The 22181-nt window shown below is 43.2% G+C and overlaps 1 protein-coding gene across 5 annotated transcripts in view; it reads right to left on the reverse strand.

The window, feature by feature from the left end:
* Nucleotides 1–1708: 1708 nt before the first annotated feature.
* The window catches only part of LOC118422480 (transmembrane protein 151B-like), a 39299-nt gene continuing 18826 nt past the window's right edge, over nucleotides 1709–22181 (reverse strand). For 4 of the 5 annotated variants that reach the window (XM_035830126.1, XM_035830119.1, XM_035830101.1 and 1 more), the window contains 5 exons: nucleotides 7127–7300; nucleotides 6264–6410; nucleotides 5412–5558; nucleotides 4387–4811; nucleotides 1709–3458 (listed from right to left, as the gene is read on the reverse strand). In XM_035830126.1, the coding sequence (XP_035686019.1) occupies nucleotides 2312–3458; nucleotides 4387–4811; nucleotides 5412–5558; nucleotides 6264–6344 (1800 nt within the window). In that variant the 5' untranslated portion in view covers nucleotides 6345–6410; nucleotides 7127–7300 and the 3' untranslated portion in view covers nucleotides 1709–2311. Of the gene's footprint in view, nucleotides 3459–4386; nucleotides 4812–5411; nucleotides 5559–6263; nucleotides 6411–7126; nucleotides 7301–18251; nucleotides 18994–22181 lie in introns of those variants that run through there. The other variant, XM_035830093.1, reaches the window with a different exon arrangement.

A 22181-nucleotide genomic window follows, 5' to 3' on the forward strand; every position in this document is an offset into this window, starting at 1 on the left:
CCGGAGCCTAAACCTCTGCTTGGAGAGTAGGTGGACACATTTCTATTTCCACACGAATTTTTATATCGCTTTAGTCCTTAATACTGTACTTGTTTTGATATGGTTATTGTGATCCTGATTGACATCTGTAAAAGTCATGCTGTAATGGAGAGTCAATCTTAGATTTATGATAATGTCTCTGTAAAACATTAGAACCTAACCCGTATAGAATGTCTTGAAGAAAACCGTGGTTAGTACGTACTTGTGATTCTGTACGGATAACTCCATCAACAGCTGGGAATATTTCCCGATACAATTAGTCACATCTCGACCTCACATCGACTTTCCTTCCGACTGAATGCAGCGAAACCTTAAAAAGTCAATTATTTCACTCCTGCAATTGATCATGCTGCCATCTTTGCACAGATGAACCATTAATGGGTTCCTATGGAATACCTATTTCCGCAAAGATTTTGGAAATGCAATAAGGTCTTTGCCCCCGTTCGCAATCCATGAACAGGTATGCACGTTTCATCTACGAGCCTGCCTTCTTATTTATTCTCACGTGACGTATTTACATTCCTATCACCCCCAAGTTATTGTTTCCCGGATATGCAACATCCGTAATCAGCGATTATAGGTTGTTTTTGTGACAAAGAGTGATAACGTACCAGCTTGCTGTACATCAGACAATTCACATGGGGCAGTGATGGTTTGTACTGATATTCGTCTGCATAGCACCAAAGAGTGCGTGGGACCCAGACAAATCGAAATTTTGCATTCCAGGCTACTGTACGACATCATCTTCTTCTCTTTCCTGAATGAAAGTAGAAAACGTGTCGATGTTGCGATGTAGTTTCCGTTTGACGGTTCATTAGCATTGAGCGTCATCTAAATTACGACTATGTGCAGAAACGGACGACATCACTGATACCGCCTTCCTATACAGCGTTCAACCGGTTCATCACAACGCGACTAGAATAATGCAACTTTCATAACATCGTGAAATCAGCCGAAACGAAGAAAGATTGGCTTATCTGACAGTTGGACATACTTAACATTCAGGGGGTGGAGCCGAGTAACCGCGGAAATCAATGGTACCCAATTTCAGCCCCTGGGATCGATAGAAGGAGCATTAATCCCCGGGAATGGAGTGAGAAGAGTGAGAAATAATCCCGTGTCATCGGCCAATTTTCTGTCACGTGACCGCGTCCCAAGATTCCATCTGAAAACGATCGGCGTGAAAAGGTCGGGAGGGGTCACTGAAATCGTAAATCCGGAAACAGATATTTTCATCCGTTCAAAACAGTTCTTCGCGGCTGTACACTGATTTACAGCGTAAGAAAAGTGTTTCCGTCTCTTGAAAACTTGTCATACTCAATGGCACATAACAAATAATAGTCCCTTCTGTGAGTAACGTTAATAGATAGAATTTGCACTGAAGGTATGGCAATGTTGATTATATGAATGACATCCGCACCCGCATTCCAAATATAAAAATTAAAAATAATGTCAGCTGTGTTTTGAATCGTATCATCGCCATCGCTTGAAACGTTCTTAAGGTGTTGTACCGGAACCACACACACACCGAAACACCGGAACCAGACACACAAACTGGCCTAAAGCTGAACAGATGACTATCGATGACTTGGATGATTCCAGTTGCAGCCAGTAAGGTCACTCTAAAATGGATATCCATCAATGCTCATTTACGACACTGAAATGCTCATTTGCTTTTTTGTACTGTTTAATAGTCCAAACTAGCGAGCTGCAATGTCGAAAAATACGTCTTACGCCAGACAATCACTTTTTATTGTATTACTGACACATTCTGATTCCGTCAATGTCACCCAACCTTATTGAAATAAGGGTTTGTTAAATGATTGTCATAAAATTCTTACAAGGCTCTGGAAACGTAAAATTTGCTGTTGGTAGAAGAATATTGCATGCACGCTGCATGTTGTTCTTTGCAAAGATCTGGAAATACTGTAAGGTCAATGTCTCTACGTATGAACGTCTTCCCCCTGAACACATCACGTGGATTCTCAGTCACAGTCAACGCTATATTTCTCCAGACATTTATGTTGATTATTTGACAAATTTATGGTTTTGTTCATTATTAGTCTCTGTCTGGCATATGATGCCACATAAGAATATCGACGACCAATGGAAGATCTCAGTTCAAATCATAATCACTTGGAATTTCTTTATACAACCTCATCAGATTGCTTGATGAGAACTCTGAACAGTGAACAGGCAGCAGAGTTGCAATATCAGAGCAACAGTTCTACGATGTGTGTTGGACGACACCGACGCGAAAGCAGAGTTCCATCTAGAGCGAAGTTTCAATAGGAACATCATCTGTCGATACGAGTCTGTGATGGGAATCTAACCGCCTCATCTGCAGGGCGTCATCATAGGAGGGAGGGGCGTCGTCAATGGTAATGGTGACGTCACCACTCAACACAACAGTCAACTCTGTTGATGGATCTGCTGGTGAAGTTGTCCCTTCAGCGTTGCGCGATGTGTCGTCATCGGGTAAGCTGTTCCTTCCCCTCTCTGTTTCTGATTCATTAGCCGATCCCGTACCCCTGCTCTCCGCCACGTTATTGACAGGTGTTTGTCCTGTCGGTACTGTGGAAGAGGTACTCTCTCCTTGTGGCGCATTGGTGACCGCGCCACCAGCAACTGCGCTGCTGCGGACTTGCTTCGCTTGGTCCGACTCTGAGCTCGCTCTGGGTTCTGAGGGCTCCGGCTGGGCATTATCACTTCTGTCCCTGCTCTCTACAATCTGACGCGCACTGGAAACCGTGTGATCATCGGATCCGCCGGTGGATCTAGACGCCACGTGAACGGGCATCCCTCCCCGCCCATCACTGTTCGTGTTGTGATCGACATCTCCGGGGCTCCAGTATTGATCAGCCGTCAACGGACCATGCACTCGGCCGTTAGCTGTGGGTCTCGTTGACTCCATGTTAGCTTCCATACATCTGTCGTTACCGTGTCCAGCCGAATGTAGGGAGTCCCTCCGGGTGCTCTGAGTCGCAGAGCCGTGTGCATAGTTGTTATTGGCGTGTATTGGTTCTCTTCCCGGGCCGTCTCCGTGTCTGCCACTGCTGCCTCTGGGTCTGTGTAGGCTGGGAAAGCCGTTCAAGAACCCCGCGTGTCCGTTCACCGTGTAATTAACTAGGGAGCCGCAGGACTGGCCACCGTGTCTGCCGCGGTGTAACGTTCCCGAGCGAGAATGCCCGTTGCAGTACGAGCTGAGAGACGCAAGTGACGGGCCGGTGCTCCTGACGCGGTACGCCATCCCACCTGCGGCGGTCTCCATCAGAAGGGCCTCCGAGTAGCTCGGCACTATCTCCCGGTTGGCCTGGATGCGCCACTCCAGCGAGCGGTTGCTGATGACAGTGCTGACTCTGGGGATCCTGAGCGTGGAGTTCCACATATCCACCTCCGTGGGCGTCATGTAGTCACATCTGCGAAAAGACAAAGTGTGCACGTGTAAAAAAAAACACACATTCAACTGTGTGTTAATGATAGCTATGGCAAATGATGGTAATGCTATCCTATACTTAGTACCTCTGTCATAATCACTTCACTAAAATGTTCTCAAGTGTAAAGTGGTCTGCAAAATTAGTTACTATCAAATTGCATTTATGCTTCAGGCAAGGATGATTTAAAGGTACGTCAAAAAGCATCAAAACGATAAGTTTTGGCTAAAAAAAGTGCTAAAAAGAGCAACACCTCTACTATTATAAATTAGCTGGCAGCACGTACGTTTGTGACCACAGTTGGCAGAAAGTTTGGCAGACGGGAGGGAGATTGATATATATTGTCAATCGATAAGATCGCATCTTGATGACCCAAATCATGGACCAGTGCTCTCCAGCTGCCTGATTCTCCTACTGTTGTATCGGGCTGTCGCTGATGTGGAGTATGGACACCCACGCGCTGTTTTTGCATCATGGTGTACTATTCATCAGTTATGAACCAACATCACTTATATTACGTGGTATAGTACCTTAGTTATTATTACCTTTTACGAGATTCATTATGCAAGAAAAGCATAGCAGAGTGAACAACCCTTGCACTGTCTGAGCAAATTGTGACAGAAATGTAACGTTATTTGCTGTATTCGATGTATTATCGATGTTAGTAATTTGGTGATGCTAAACACTTTTAAAATTTTGGTATTGGCAAACAATGCATTGTGACAGCTTTTGGAAGTTGTATCCCTTTGAAGATTTCCGTTTCTTACATCATGTCTAGTCTGTGTAACACAAACTCTGCTGTCCGGGGCTGTAACTGGCCCCTCCCAGGGGATGTTGCTATAAGCGATATTCAATCTGGCTACATCATCATGTCCTGAGGTAGATAGCACGGTCACTGATGCACGTGACTTACCCAAAAAGCTTTTCCACGTGATAATGCACGAAGGCTGTCTTGTACTCAATCAGCACGCGCAGTGGCCAGGACAGCAGGAAGGTGGAGGCAATCCAGAACATGGCGTGGGAGAGGTACCACGGCAACTTGTCCGGCTCCGCAAACGCGATCATGTACTCCTTAAAGTCCACGTTCATCAGGTGCATGCCCTCTCTCGTCTCCATGTAGTCGTCGCGGCCCTCGTTCTCGCTGAAGAACCGGGCTCTCTGGGACAGATAGTCATTCTCAGACTCGATATTAGCGAAGCTGAAGCATTTGGTGAACTTGATTTTGGTGGCGGAGTAGTCCTCAAGTCCGACCAGTTCTTTGGACACGTCCTTGACCCCGCAGTGTGAGTAGTTAAACTCCGACTCGGCGCAGTGGGTGTTGACGCGCTCATGGTAGACCTGGGTCGAGACGACAAAGTGAAACAACAAGAGCTAGTATGTAGTATTTGAGCAGCGAGGATGTGATAGGTGTAGGTACATTCCAGCTGGGGAGTAGTAAGGTTGCAATGTCTCGAGTACCCCATAGTAGGCCACAGATAAAAGTAAAAATACAGCTTGTTTGTTTGATGGAGATCCTAATGAAACAAACAAACAAACAAACAAACAAACTGTTCATGGCAGCATGTGAGCATGCAGTGTGACAGACTTCAAAGATGCACGGCGTTAATCATAACCAAGTTCCAAAATCATTACCAAGTTAATCTGTTGTTCCCAAAGCGTCCTAAGTTCCATAATTGCTTGGACACAATTCTTTCATCAGTTGAGCAATTGAAGCCCAGTCGACTTAGCCTAGGTACAATCCTGGTAGTAGTTCGCTCCTACGTTCGCTTCTAGATCTGCTACTCCTGCCTACTTCTGGAAGCGACTGTATGTAGTGTATAATGGATGTCAGAGCTACAGAAGCGACTGTATATAGTGTATAGTAAACGCCGGAGCGAACTTATTTCTGGATGGTACCCAGGCTACAGTCGACTACTAGTATTGAGGAAATCTCCTCACCTGTGTTGTAGTGTAGGCGTCGCCGTTCCTGTACCTGGTGACCTGGCGCGTGCGGCGGATGTAGTGGTAGCAGATCACCTTCCACCAGATGCAGGGCGTGGCCTCCTTCATGGCCTGCATGGTCTCGTACACGGAGTTAACATCAACCTGGGAACAAGAACGGCTAGTTTAGAGTCCGCCCACGGGTCATGTATAGACCATATATATATATATATATATATATATACATCGAGAAGCAACCCCTCCTAGTTTCAATTTGTTAACTTTGAAACATCTTGCAATATGAATATAATATTGTAAATACACAATTATTCACATTGAATTTTTCTTAGATTAACAGTAGCACTACCCTTTTCACAATGCATGTTAACGAATCAAAATGCCGTAGTACAGAACAAGTAGATCTGCTTAAAATGCTACATACAATAGAATTTCAACAAGAAACGCGCACATTTTTCCGTTCTTTCCCATCGTCAAGTCTATCTTGATTTTAAATCCCACTAATCACACATTCGGAAACTGACGAGCGCTGATAGCAGATTGCGCCGAGCAGCCGGTAACGTTATCTTAGACTTAGCTTATGAAAAGACAGGCTAGAAAAATATTTAGTGTCTAAAAGTATCAAATAGATAAAGATAAATAGATAAGTAGATAAATGAATGTGGAGAAACCTATTTGATAGCCTGAGACCCCACCTATTTTTCTAGCCCGGCTTCTCAACAGTTACGTCCAAGCTACCGATACCGGGCGAAAGTAGTGAGCCAGTGGCCACTACCGGGGATGGGACTCAGGCTATCAAATAGGTTTCTCCACCCATAGCTAAAGTAAACAGGGACAGAATGTAATGCTAACCTTGGTCTGCAGCTCTACCCGTGTATGACAGTGCCAGCACTCCACCAGGTACACCACATACAGCATGAGCGCGAAGGCCATGGGGATGTACACATAGCCGTGACTGCAGGGGGACACGTGGTGCAGACCGTGGTACTGACCGGGAGGCTGCGGCACAGAAAATACAAACGTTAACAGGCATGTTTTCATTTCATTTCAATGGTTTCATTGTTGTTGGCTTTGACTTTATTTAAATTGTAACGAGACAATTGTTGTTGTATTCGTTAGATTATAGTCATGATATTATGATAACTTTATTGCGCAACAATTGTACAAGGTGCAAATCATGACATCTACTCACGATACGCAACTACAGTTCTATTAGGCTAATCTACTTGATACAAGGATACATAGTATGGGATTAAAATGGTCTTTTGCAATCATTGGAAGGATTTGTAGCGTCTAGACTTTCGCTGATATATTTTCTTATGTATACCATACATGTATAGTCATATGAATGCACTCGTGGTTGGCTGGTACTTTCCAATTGGTGAAAAAGTAGCTTTTAAGTTACTTAAAAGTCGAGCGAAGGTTGAAGACCAACTTAAATTGTTATCTCGAGCCTATTTCATCACTTCTTCCACCAATGTGCCCGTAGTGTGTGTTGAGCAGGTCTCAAGTCAACATTTTAACATACATGATGCTACGGTACCCATGTCACGTGTCAAAGGGTTACCATAAGCTCTGTATAAACTACCCGCCTCTTAGTCGTACCTGTGCTGACCCCCTCCCCCCTCCAAGCCCCACGTCTTGGTAACCATAAGTTCTGTAAACTACCCAGGGTTACCATAAGTTCTGTAAACTCCCCCGCTCCTCAGTCGTACCTGTGCCGAACCCCCCTCCACGCCCCACGTCTTGGTCACCACGGTGAGCTGGCACCAGGCCACGGCAGTCAGACAGCCGTAGATCAGGATCGTCAGGATGAGACATTTCCAGTGCGTGTCCCTGCATAGAGATTGTGCCAAGCTCTGCTTGATGGGGTACTGCACTGTTGAGTCCTGAAGAAAGACAATACAGACACTATGTTAGGCTTAGGTCACATTTCAAAACCGGGGCTCGGCCGGGCAGCTTTTGGGAGTGAAAAGAACTATATCAAATCCATCAAAATACACAAAATTTCAACATAAGCTTCATGATCATAATTTGTGTATATTTCTAGGTATATATACATTTCTATTTATCATTTCTTTAAACATCCCGGCCGGGCCCCGGTTTGGAAATGTGACTTAAACAGGCCCAACTTGATCAAGTTAGGCTAACGTCACATTTCCACAAAGGGGCCCGGCCGGACAGTTTTGGGGAACTATAAGTACCATATAAAGGCAACAAAAACACAAAACGGATAAAAAATGAGTCAACAGCATGTCTTGTGCATATTCATTGGCATAAACTTTTTGTCACAGTCCAGCCGGTCCCCGGGTAGGAAATGTGACGTAGGCCTTACATTTCACTACGTTTTGAACTGAACTCCGAACTTGCATGAGGTATTCCGTCTAATGTACTATTTTGTTTGAAAATTTCTTCATTTATTCATGAGAATGGTGATATCATGTATAGCGATCACTGGGTATATGTTGAACAATGTTGTAGCAAATCATGAAGCTTCATAACGCAAGGCCTTGAAATAAGCACAAACGATGAATGATTTAGATATAACGGGATTATCTGTATGTACCGCACCACTACAGTCAGATATTTCAGTCAAATTAATGTCGGAGGCAGGTGGCACGACAAGTAAATGATTGATGTATCTGACTTTCAGGAAGAAATGTGGCGGTAGACTTGACATTGGGCGCCAATATTCAATACAGTATTCATCGTACCCATTACTCTTGGTGATGGATAGCATAGAACACATCATTAAGCTATTTGGAGCTCGGTGGTGATAAGTCGGCTTCATTCTGCAGTGGTTATTAATTAAAACATTTTCGTTTAGCAGCAGCAGGTTTGAACTGCGGTTAAGGCCACGTGTTAAAACGTCATGACACGACTAATTCACACAGTATTTTTTTGGGCGGTGCTATTTACAAGATACCGTGAACAGAAGTATATAAAGTACAAGTACAAGAAATATATCTACATACAAAATATATCACACTCCACACACCACATCAAGGGCAATGTTGCAAACACAAACAAGCACTATACACCTGCTTAGAAAATACTAGTAGCTGATGTGGCATATCTTGTACTCTTGCCGATAATCATCATAATCAGAAACAAATTAGTACATTAAAACTGCAATGAGCACCAGAGATAAACCCAGACGCACTAATACTAGACCACTCTGGAGCCGTGTGAAGATGAACAGTTAAAAACCATGGACAGAAAAAGTAATGGCGTCAGCCGTCTCTATCCTGGAGCGTTTTACATTTAAAACCATAACCTTAATGTCAAGGGGGATACATGTATGAATGTATGTGCCGATGGGCTGAAAGGGTATAACGTGCAACTGAGATTACATGGGTCTTGATTTCAGGTACTGATCACTAGCAGGCAATATGCAAATTGATTCCTTGAACCCCTAGTGATGGAATGCTTCACGACCCAGGATCGCGAGGATTTATACGGCCATTTGATGTAAGCTCTGCGGTCGGTCACCCAAAGTCCACGTACCACATCGGAGTTTGAAATGTTCAGGTTTGTCTGCAGCTTTGTTGACGTGTGCCGAAGGATCATCATGTACCTTCAAGTTCAAGTCCAAGGTTTCTGTTATTTAACGTTACGCAGGTGGCCTAAAATCTGATTGAAAAAGTACTTGGCAGCATTGCCGGGTATCCTCCTGCTTTCCATCCATGATGAATCGTTTTTCAAGTTCGTGTTATCTCTTTGCACTTAGCTCTCACTAGACTGGCGTCCTTGCAACAATGATGCAGGCCCGAGATTAAATGCAAGCTAACTTAAGCCCTCTTGCACTGAGCCACTGGGATTCTCACATTGTTCGAACGAGGCGGCGCTTTTACCAAAGACGTCATTGCCTTGTAACGACCGAGGGCGTTTTTAGGTCTGCCTTCTGATATACTTGTAGTATCGTTAGTCATTGCAGAGTGAAAGCGTTGCTGAAAGTCCGTCGGCTTTTATGCGCTCGATTGCGAGATTATAAGAATAGAACGACATTGAAGACGAATCGTGACACACTAAAATTGCGGGGTCTGACATGTTTCACTGCTATCATCCTTCAATAGAAGCTGCTGATGTTACAGAACGCAGTGCAAGACAGTTGTAAAAAATATTACGTTCAGCAACGCGTGGTGACATGACATTCTGCAGAAAAATAATGACTATTTGGGACTTAAGCTTTCCCACAACAAACAAACAACAATATCACAAACAGAAGGCAATCTTCTATCTTTTAGTTCATTCAAGATGTACGGCTGACGAATTAAAGGTCACTAAGAATACGAAATAAATTGCACTAAGATGCAAGTAAATTGCTTGCTTCGCAATGTCAAGGGCGCATCATCGTCCATCATGTTCGGTGGTGCGCCTGTTATGGCCATCAGGACCAGCTACTCTGGCGGCGGAGCGCCAAGCTTTCCTCGGTAATGGAAGTTTTACGACCTCTTGTAGCACTGAGAGAGTTGACGTGGCGGATTCCCAAGGCGACAGTTAACTGCAGTTTAGTTCGGTCGGTGGCATGGGCTTCGTCTGGAAAGGTGCAACGCGCCAACCGTACCATTAGAACCTTTTACCAACAGCCCCACACGGACTAGCGAACGTGACAGACATTTCCGAAAAAATTGGGTTTATTTTGTTTTGTTTTTATTTTTCCGTGCATGACTGCAAATGTAGAAATACGATTAGTCACGCGCCCACCCTTCGGTAAATGACCAGTCAATTAAAATCACACGAAATGGGGCGGGGGGGCACCCTCCCACACTCGCGGCAATGCCTTACGACATAATGTGTGGGTACCCCGGGTATGTGGGTGGTTGTTGGGGGGTGGGGGGGGGGGGTATGTAAAATACACACAGCCTCAATAAAAGTCATTTAACATCTTCTACTGCCAAAAATGCAGGCTTCACCGTTTTGTATTTTATATCAGTATCGTATATTTTACACAAGGTCAGAAGATCAGCGTGACACGTATGACAGTCATCATCATTGATCACCAGGATAAAGGTAAGGGCAGCTCACGTGCCCGATCAAGAATACGTCGGCTATGTTGATGAAAGAATGAAAGACCTTTATTGTACATTCATGCCTCGACGGGCTAGGTACAGGTCACTGATAACAGCAATAAGTATAAAAGCAATAAGATACAATTTAACTATTTGAAGGTGCTAAGCTAACAGGATGGTCAGCATCTTCTCGCTTCCTTGTACATATGTATATATAGGAACAGATCATGTTTGATATACAGGGTTTATCTAGGCGCATCAAAAATAGAAACTTAACCATTGCATCAAGATGTTCAAAGTATGTTAATGACAAGATCCAACTGCTTTGGGTTAAGACCCGTTAGTCATTACCATCATTGAAGATCTAGCGCGGTCACATCCACGAGACCTGCTAGATGTGTTCTTGAGGAAATTTACTCCTCGTGCCAGAAGGCGCAGTTCTACATAAATCTGCCATGACCGTGAGAGCAGATCTGCTGGTATCAGCCGCGATCACGAAAAGACAGCTTTACTGGCAGTCACAGTAGATTGCCTTGACGCTTTCCCATATAATAGGACCCAAGGAGAACAGCCGAAAAGATGGTTTTATGAACATTTCATGGACGTTTCGTGAAACTTTCTGAACATGATGTATCCAGCCCTGTTTGTTCCGACACGGTTTTTCTGGAGTCTTATGAACCGGTGGAAATAATGTATTGATCTGGACAACTTTATTTGACTGTAGAGGCGAGATATAATCTCACGTTCACGACCTTCCATGTCAGAATGGGAGAGCCCCGGACCGGGTGTCGATTCTACCGTCGTAAAAGGCACTTTCTATTACATCCTTTGTTGCGGGCTATCAGTCCACAAAGCTACCGCCTTTATTTGACAAGCGTGGGCCGTGACTGATATGGTGATGAATGCTCTCTGCTGAGCTGACTGCTCGGGAAAGCTCCATAATCCATCATGGGTATTACCGAATAACTCTTTTTTTTTTCATTTGCGGTCTATGACTTTGTACTTGACGCAGTCCTGATGAGCTTTAACAACGTTATCACCATTCGTAGCTCATTAAACAAAACATTCATTCCTTTTGTTAGTGCCTAACGATATGGAAGACACGCAATATCACATAGTCAACTCATCTCTCTCTTGTAAGCACGGTATTCTTGGCTGGGATATCTATAGGCAACGTACGTATCGTTGGTTTATCTTAAAGAACTAATGCACTCCAAGCCAAATCTAACGTTGATAGTAAAATGTATCGTTTTACCCACTTTTATACACGGTTTGATATGCGGTATAAAGTCCATTTAATGTCAAATCAAGTTGAAAATTGACTGTGGCATAATCAGCGCGAAAATTAATACGTAAGAAAGTTTATGAAATGAGGTTATAGCTACGGCACTGATTAGAAACGTTCTAAATGTAATGAAAGCAGGCGTGGAAATCGAACGAGACGGGCGAAACATCAATTACTCTTGGTTCTCGCGTTGCAGTACGTGTCGTTGTGCAGTACGCGTATGGCATGCTGAGAAAGAACCAACTTTGGTTTTGTAAAAAATTTCACGCTGTGTCTACACACCAATCAAATAGCCTACCCACAAGCTTTTGACTTATTCTCTGGGCCCTCTCAAGTTGATTTGACCCTACGCCTATGTCACTGAGCGGGAGTGTGACGTCAGCAATGGATCAAAGGTGGTCAGCATAATTGTTATAGAAGATATGGTATATGGGTTGATTTTTGTTTCCTAATATTTAGATGTGCCCAGAGGAGTGACAGATCTGACCGAACTCAAGTAGTCGCGCTCCACGCAGCACGGAGACCGCTGTGCGGCCATTGATCGACCAAATATGGTCAGGTCTCTCAGCGATGGTCCCAAACGTTGAGGACCGATTGAATATCCAACTTCAAAGTTCACGGACATTTACAGAGCCCGCTGAGTGATCTCGATGACATTTGTTCAACAGGAACCATGCAAAGACCATTGAGAGTTCATGGCATCCTAAAGACTGCTTCTACACATCAAAAGCAGATACAAGGGAACTAAATGTGTGTTGACAGCCTTGAAACTAAGATCATTCCTAAAACGACCAGAAATCTATAGCTGTTTCACTCGGCTGGCGCCGCGGCAATTGAGCAGTCAAACTGGTGAAAACTCAACTGTGTTGATAGCTTTCAAGGCCAGATAGCGGGGTGCCATGGCAGTGATAATAAAGAAGCTTCGCTTCAGTTGGTAAAACAAATTAAGCTCTCCCGATGCAAAGGGAGGCTTTGGACGGAAGTAGATCTTTGAAAAGAAATTGATGGTAGACATGTCCCTTTCGAAATTTCCTACACAGAAGTCGTGTAAAGGCAGGGACTGAACTAGCGCTGAGTCACCTACAGGCGCGCGGTGTAAACTTTTATGCAAATTTATGATAATATACCTTACTGCCGTTGATGATTGGATGATCGACATGTCAAGTACACAATGCAATCTGTCTGTTATCTGAGGAGTCAACCTGCCAACTTCCATGGCTATCTTGACGTCGGCTGCTGGCCATACACATACACATCGCAGGAAATATATCAGTCATTTATCCACTCATTTCGTCCAAGCTGACGACAAGTCATGTGCTAAAAATGACTATCACCATATAGACATAAATGTTGCACTGTACCAATTGCAGTTTCTACCAGGCAAATGCTGTAGAGGGAGAGACTGCCTTCTTCAAAGTTGTCATTCTCCTGAATTCCTGAAACGCCTTTTCCTGCAGTACGTTAGAAGGCAAGTAAATTGTGTTGCCCCATTACCTACAGCGGAGTTTTTATGGCCACAACCTATCAGGTTTCCAGATTGCCATAACTGATACAATCTCCCTGAAATTGAGATGCTAAGACGGACTTAAAAATAACTTCGACTTGCTAAGTCACTGCCAGATCAATACCCCAATTCTAGGCCGCAACAGTAGCCAATTTTTCCTCTATTTGCCCTCTTAGTAGTGTTACACTCACAATAACCAGTGAAACAAAGAAACACGGAATAACCGAAATGGAGACATTGACAGGAACCAAGAAGCTTTTATATCTGATCCTTGCAGGAACTTAGGTAACCTCGCCAATGTCTTCCGTGGACTGCTTAGGTGTAAAAATTGTGTTTGTTCAGAAGCAGAGAGACATACTGAATGATTTAAGAGTTTAATTCATCTTTCAGCTTACAGTACTTTTTAAGGACCGATGGCTACATTTCGGCTTGGATTGATGGGTTTCTGGAATTGCTTGCGTTGTTGTATCATTCAGCACACGTCGGCAGTACCCGGTCGCCTGTGCAGCACTATCCATCTGGAAAATGTCGTGATTGGAGTGTTCATTCTAAATCAGAGAACGTGCTTGATACCCTCAGTAGCGAGTTGTAATCTGTAGTCAAGCTGTGTATGGAATTAACGCGTGTGTAAAGATAAGGTGTCTCTATCGCAGTCTTGGTATAATTGAGGAAGTTCCAGATTCATGTCTTCATCTCAGGGATTTCGGCGCTTCGGGTAGTTTCATGCGTGTGTGCGCGCACGTTTACGATTTCAATTAGATATTCAGTCCCCCACCCACACCCACCACCACCCACACACAGCTTGTCAGATAGTTAATGCAGGTGGTAACGGTGTTATAGCCTCTACCAGGCTTTCCAGTTTGCCGGAAAAATAGTAGAAGTAGTGAACCTAAGGTTGCAAACTGTACTCCTCGGTCAACAAACTCATTTGGTGTGTTTTCCGTCTATTTAGCCAATTTCTACTATTTTTCCAGCGACCTGGGGAGCCTGGTAGAGGCTACCGGTGTTACAGGGAAATGCCACAGCAGCAACACAATGGAGTATGGTGTAAATAATTATGGTGTTCAAACAAAAGAAGCTATTGTCACATACATGGGTTTAGCTGTATTGGTATTGAATGCCCATATCTCACCAACTCGATAGGATCCCAGGAAAGGATAGAATAACTATATCACTGCATTGTGTATTCGTCTCGCTGGAAATACTTTTTGAAATGTATTACATCTGGGAGTCATTGTTTTCGTCGTTTTCAGAATATTAGCGCAGCAGAGACTTGCTACATTGTAATTGAAGGCGAGGAGGCGAATGTCACCAGGGATGGTTATTGCAACAATGTGTGGGAGGTAAACAATCGAACCCATCATCGACCGATTTTCAGGACAGTGCACAACAAGGTCACCGGGAGTACATAATAGGATATCGATATTTGAATTATTACAACTAGAAATTCGTCAAATGAAGTGCCGCCCACGTCGCGTCTGTTCGTTTGCAAGGGGACGGTTTGAAAAAAAAATGTCTTCCAAAGGTCATTACTGTTATTCTGGACTATCCAAATGAGTCCCTAATTTGCTTAATCAATGCAAGGGTAGCGCAATTCTTTTGAGTGTTAAAGGATTGGACGACTGTAGATGTTGTAAATTGTGTAAGTTCTTCAAAGGTGAATATAACCGAGCATAGATGCAGATGTGAACGTCATTTGCATAATCAGAATATTTCATGTTGATATGAGGTCACCAAACTCTTCATGGTACTGTAATCCACGAGTCCCGTGTGCCGTCCAAGTGGCCACCATGGTGTCTTTAATTTGTCCATAGTGATTCTCGTCAGCGATTCTCAGTCCCGACATGCCGTCACATCTGGTATTATTGCAAGATTAGCGCTGTGAGATCATTTCCCTGTATTGAACAGGCCGCAACAAACAACGTTTTCTTCCGTACACCTGTTATCGACACACGTCTCTTACTCCCTGGCTACCTAACATCACAATACCCAGTATTGAACTATAATCACAAAGCCCAGTCCCTAAATCCTAAGACGTAAAGTATGATGTTAGGAAGGGGGTGGTTTGAGGGAAAACACCTAGCACTTGCAGAATGATAATTTTCCATCGACCGTGACTTGAATCAGCATGTAGTCCATAAGATTGAGGAAATACGAGATTTTTGTGTCACGGCTAAGTCGTGTATCTCCGTGTTTACTTGACTGCCGGTCTGATTTGAGACCTGTCAGTCTCGCGGGTGGCTATTAGCTGTTGAAAGTACTAAAATTCACCTAATAAAGATGTAGTGAGGAACGATATCGGGTGTTTCCACAAGGCCACAGCAAATACATCTTACGGGTGACATCCCTAAACCTTAAGCTTGCAGATTGCGGAAATATTGAGATAGGGCGAAACAAACAAAATTGGTTAAAAGAAATAAGAGAGCTACATTTTCAAAATATACTGCAACATCATGAACGTTGTAACAAGAATTGAGTTGACAAAACATGGTAGCACAACCAACAAGTCATTCATTCCTGTACTCAAGAAGTGAACTAGTGTAGTAAAAGTGACACTTGTGGTAGACTGGTATCACCAAGTTAGGAACTATACAATCATGACTGTCATAGTGGTCCCACTTTGCAGCTACCCAACTAATTTCACTTCTACAACGACAGCCATGGTTATATCGCTAATATCACTTATACATATATATTTTGGTACTTTCTGGAAATGATGACCATCTGAAGAGGAAAAAAATCTTGTTTCTTTTCCTGAAATCAGGCGAAAAATTGATGATCGCCATCCATAAAATTTACTTGCTGTACGTGGCATAACATCACATTTTGTGTTCGGAGAGGCTCGGTGGTTGTTGGTAATCGTCTCAATTTCTTTTTCCCCCGTGTTCTGAAGTCCGATCTAATTTAACGCAAGCCGTCTCCTGGGATACTGGGCGTCACGACGTTCTGTATACCGTTCCATCATTCATCCACCCTCCATCCATCTTGCTATAAAATGTCCAAACAACAGAGGGGGGGGGGCACTTAACAAAGAAAATTGTGCATTAAAATGTGCAAGAAATTACCAAGAAATGTTCTTTTACGTGTAGTATTTTGCAATTTGAATCTTACGTTAGCTCTAATTCTGATATGCAGTCTGTATACTTAATGTAATATTTGATACTGCTGACTACAGTAAAGCCCCCAATAGTTTATAATGAGGTTTAGAGAAGCTCTAGTGACAGCTAATAGTTCTACAGAGAATGTCTAATATTGTAACACATAATATTGCGCATTACATGTCCCCGTGTGTGCTGCTGGAGGTGTATGTACTGTGTGTGTGTGTTGGGGTGGGGGGGACGGGGGTCTCTGGCATCAGTGTAAATACGATCAGTCCGGTGGACTTGTGGTCGTGGCCATCAAACCCCGCCATTTCTTTTACAGCTAGCGTCGTCGATTTATCAGCTAACGGGGCACCTGAGGCGTGAACATTATATGGCAATCCGCGGGAGGCCCCGGTAAGGTGGTCGGGAGTACGGCAGAGGACCGGCCCGTCACGACGTGCGCAATGGTCGCTGACGGATCGATACAACACAATATCTTTAAAAATACAATCTTGCTGTAATTGTCTCATCATCACCCAAAGAGCACAATAAGAGGACCTTGCCATTCAGGGTTTTTTTCTCCGTGAATGTGCACGAAGCAACGCGTTTACCATGAAAAATATATGTGCAAAATGGAGATAGAAACAACAACTGCCGAAAACTGCGATTAATATTATCACCCATAACGTTATATTCATCAAGAATTGAATAATATCAACGTTAGTATTTCACGACTACACATGAATTAAATTTGACATATTTTTTCGATCCCCTTTATTTGCAGGAAATTTTGTCCTTTGATATTGAGTACATTATCTCTAAGTCTGTTAGATTAAATCTGTACCATTTAGAAGAAAATGACCAATTAGTGTATAATCACATTGTGATTTCCTAACACTCCTCGGTATTCCGTAGGTTTAGGAACAAACGGCTGATGTGAGACAACAACATATGATTACCCCTTCAGTGCTGTAGGGTGTTTAGTGCGTGCCTCATATCTCATCTTACAGAGATTTCTAAGCAATCACTTGCACTAGGGGGTTGAAAAAAGATATCAATTGTCTTGACAAAACACACAACTAACTACCTGTGGGGTGGTTTCTATAGATCATACATTCCTGGTTCATTTCTCATATACTGGCTCTGGTCCCATGAAAATAATATTGATGGCAAATATCTATTGCTGTGTTGTTTCTTTCCTCTGTCCTATATCTAGTCGAAAACAAAACATGGTCCGAAATGTGAATGAACAGCTAACATTATCTAAAAGAGCACTTCGGAGGAAAATACGGGACTTGGTATATTATTTCAATGATTGGCTTCATATCAATACGCCAATAATCACACGTCATTCACCACAGCGAGTGGCGCCGCGTGCCGTTTTTTTTCTTGAAACATGACACGACATATCAGTTTACTTTTGAAGTATGAGCCACGAAGGTAATCCAAGTAACGTTACACATCAAACTGGAAAATCAAATCAAACGAAATCAAGTCAGCAATGGTTCAGACTGCCTACACTGCGATGCGCTGACGCGAGGCAGAATGGAAACGGTTTTCTGCAACATTATTCCTTCAGTGTCGCTAGTCGGGCAGGGCTGGCCATGATTGACACGGTTGGCGGTGCAGAAACACCATTTGAAGCAGAGGTGTCTAAGGCCAAGCGTAATAACAGGTTAGCTTATACAGGTGGCAACGTTTCCTGTGTACATGTTACGTGCCGTACGTTTTCATAGCAATTTTCATACACTGTTATCAACTATCACTGAAGCAAAAGGCATGGAATACATGAAGCAAAAGGCTCGTACCAAAACCATCCATACGAAAAGGATTGTCCATGTCTGCCATTCGACACAATGAAAGGAAAATTCGCAGTACCACCCGAAGTCCAAATCTCCGGCGATCACCCCTCTAGCATTGCAGAACCACCTGCGGTATCACATAATGATAAAATACCTCATTGCAGGGATCGTACACCAACTCGCTCTCGCAGGGTCCCTCGGAATCCGAAGAAAGTTCGTCGTAGAAATCGCCAGCGTGGTTGAGATGCCCCATTTCGAAGGACGACGACATCAAGAGCGATCACAGATCGAGCCGCAAAGATAGCTCCCAGTCAACAAACGGCTCTGGTAGCGCGAGAACAGCTACTTGAGGCCCCACCGCCCGGGCGCTGAACGATCTTATCGCCTCCCAGCCCGAGAGCTATCCGCCTACCTGACTCTACCATAGATTTTATGTGGTTGCTTTATATTGCACATTTCCCACTGCGGATGCGGATCAATCGAGCCAGGTGCTATCGGCCCCGTCTGCAACCAAGTAAAACAATCAAGCTGTAGCGTCTGGAGGTACCAGGGCAGCTTCTCAGGGTACACAAACTTTACGATCCCTTTTGCAGCTGGTAAAAACATTATAGGACTGGATTAGAAGCTTACGCTCATTACAATTGATGGTTTCTGTCCACCGTGTTATAGCTGCCTTCTTATGGATACATCACAAACTGACGTATCAGCTGATAGGTCTCATCTTAGGCACTCATGAATGAATGTAACGTTAAAGGCTCAGGGGTAAGCAATGGGGAGGGGTGGTTTGGATAATGATATTGATGTTGATCAAGATTGATGTTGTGTACAGCAGTAAATACAGAGGAATCATCAGGTAGGCTTTATCACTGCTTCTCGACACGGGGCAGCGCAGGGCATGGAAGTACAGGCGTTTGGATATTCGTGCTTGTCGGTAGGCAAAGGTAACATTCTGGTACAGTATAAAACAGAAAATAGAGTTTTCTGTCGATGTAGATCTAGTTCGAGCTAGAACGCTATTAGTTTAACATGATGTATTAGGTAATTATAGACCTTATCCTTGTATCCTTGTTTTCCATGTAATGATTCACAGATCATATGTTTTGTATTCAATATGCACATGGCAATCAGCGAACATCGTAGGAGGCTGAACAAAGACAGTACATTGCTGTTCTTAGAAGTCATCTTCAAGATTACATTTACAATTGTACATGTAATGATATTTTGATCTTTGGCATATTCATTCTGATCTTTCTCACGATTCGACTGTCACCAGATTTCAATTACTTTTGCATGACTTCAAGAACGTTTGTTATCATTAGAAAGTAGTGGAAATGTCACACTGGATTCAGGTCTGTGCCGTCTGTGTCTGTTACATTACCGCTTTGAAGACATGATCACACAGTAGTGTCATATCATCATAATAGAAAATTACATTCATTTTTTTGCCCGTGTTTAACGCGAATGAGAGAGTCACCGTTCCGTGACCTGGCACGATTGCATCGGTTTGACTTTACTGACATAGCAACTAACAAAACTTTTGTCAATGACTTCCACCTCTCGTCTACGTTTGCTCTGCCGTAACCAGACAGCATGTGTCTAGTTTGCTTCTTATAAAGAGAAGAAGCCATAGTATATGTATAGTTTTCCGTTTACTCCCTTTGTACCAAACTGACTGCATTTAGCTCCAATGGGACATGAACATGCAATAAACTTCATTGTCATTGTCATATGCATAAAAGTCTAAATCATAGGAGTCTAAAATAAATATGAGCTGATTAAAATGCTTTTTGGATCACAATAATGTGCGCAATGTTCGAGGCTAAAACTGTAATGTGACGTATGATTGTTACCTGCATGTATGCAGGTATGGTTTTCACGGGCGTGGGAAAATTTGGAAGCTGGGGATTTAGGGCGCTGTATCTCGAGAACGGATGGTGCGAGCACGACGATTTTTGGTACGTGGGTTGGGGGTGGTAGCCTGACACTCAGGTTTGATTTTGGGCCTCCTGGCGCTTGAACTTGACATTGCAGGTGGCATTTTTGGTGTTTTGGGGGCACTTTTGGCGCTGTGTGTCCGGAACGATACGCACCATTGCGACAATTTTTGGTGCATGGGTGGGAAGTTGTTGCCTGTTGCCTAGGATTGACTTTGGGCCTTGTCGCGTTTGAACTTGACCGGGCAGGTCGAATTTTGTGTCCGGGAGGGGTATTTCCGGAGTTATATCTTCTGAACGGTTGGTGCGGGCGCAATGATATTTGGCACATGTGTTGGTGGTGGCTGAATAATTCTCAATTTTGATTTTGGCGCCCTTGGTGCTTGAACTTGACATTCAAGGTTACCTTTTGTGCGGGCACTGCGCGTGCGCTGTATCTCCGGAACGCAAGGTGCCATCGTGTTGCTATTTGTTACGTGGGTTGTTGCTGCTGTCCTGGTGGTCAGGTTTGATTTTGGGCCTCCTAGTGCTTGAACTTGATACTGTAGGTTGACCCTGTTTTTGTGTGGTTGGGGCATCCCCCCAATATCTGCTTGGTTTGGTTGGGTTTGGGTTGATTGATAGGTCTTTAAGCTTAGGTGTAGAATCGTCATCTGTTTTTGCACTGGCTTCTGCCACCTTCAATGTATCAGGTTACTTTGTATCAACAGTGTCTGACCTGCCAGATGACATACCTAGTCTAGTATCTGTTGCTGTATTTGTTAGGTACAATTTGAGTTTGCTACTTAGTCCGACTTTGTGGTGTTTTGAGAGCTGTGTAGTACTGAGTTTAAAGTTCTGGTACAAGTTCCTTTACCCTGTGTGGCAATCAGCAGAAGATACAACTTTCTAAAGTGGAGGAGAAATGTATACAGCTTGAGTGTTAGAGAAAGGTATGTGTATGATTTTTCCTTCTTGCTGTTTCTTTGGGGCTGCCATTTCCGTATTGTATGCAGGTAATTTGTAGTTTGGGGCTAGTCATATTCGCTTGACTTTTGGGCCTGCTTAATCTATAGTACGGGCAGGGTTAAGTGGTAGAGGCTTTGTTCTGTTTTAAATTTAGTATCGTTTGTTGCATTTTGTCACTGCAAAAATATGATGAAATTGTTTTCCCCCTCTAAGCAACTGCTCATTGATTTTGTGGGATGTTTGCTGGGTGTTCACTCTGACTACAACAGCTTTCTGAACTTTTTAAAGCAGCAGCAGCTTGCCATCTATGAATGGGATTGAAAAGGACATTTTGAATAGTAAATTCTGCTGTTAAATTTGGCTTAGGTACTTCAAGAGATTTAGGTTTTAGTTGGACGGATTGAATAAAATATCATACCACCCTGGGGACTAACTGTTGCTGCTGGATGGGGACTACCACTATTCATATTGTCTATGGAACTACTGTAAAAATATAATTGGTCAAGTTATGCACATAACCTTCCAGTGCCAAGTCATATGTGACAGAATAACTACATGGGCCATCTGAGACAAAAAAAGGTAGGAAAAGTCGTCTCAACAACTTCAAGGTACTGTGGTTGGTTACCTGCTTAAGAAATCCAAAATAAGTAATGTACATCCATGCCCAAGCTTACACATTCCCAAAATGGAATATTTTCAGACTTTGGCATGGTGCAGTCAAACCAACAAGGTAAAAATCTCACTTTTCCAACCACGCAACCACAGACGAAAAGGAAAAAAAATAAACAATAGGTCTACAGACACCCAATACATTTCATGCAGGCCTGAGGTCTACGAACTCTTGTTTTTCTTTGTATTGTATGGGCCGCATATCATCGGTAATGATGTAAAATATTCAAGCCCTTTTGTACTAATTTAAAAATGATGAAAAAATGATTCATGCAGAACACATGTAATTTACGTTACGTTACTGGCATTCTGAAAAAAATCAATTGTCGACATAAGTACATGTAACGTTAACCTTCCTCTTCCTGGTCGTAATTGTAATACCTAATGACACAGTCGTGTTAAAATCTGTTTAGCCACATTCATTAACCTGAACATAAATGGACTAAGTAACTAATGCGCTGCATTCAATCAAGGTTTAAATAGATATAGAATAAAGGGACAATAGAAATTTACTCCTCTATGTCACAGAAGAA

Source organism: Branchiostoma floridae, chromosome 1, assembly GCF_000003815.2.
Source record: "Branchiostoma floridae strain S238N-H82 chromosome 1, Bfl_VNyyK, whole genome shotgun sequence".
Classification (NCBI taxonomy): Eukaryota; Metazoa; Chordata; class Leptocardii; order Amphioxiformes; family Branchiostomatidae; genus Branchiostoma; species Branchiostoma floridae.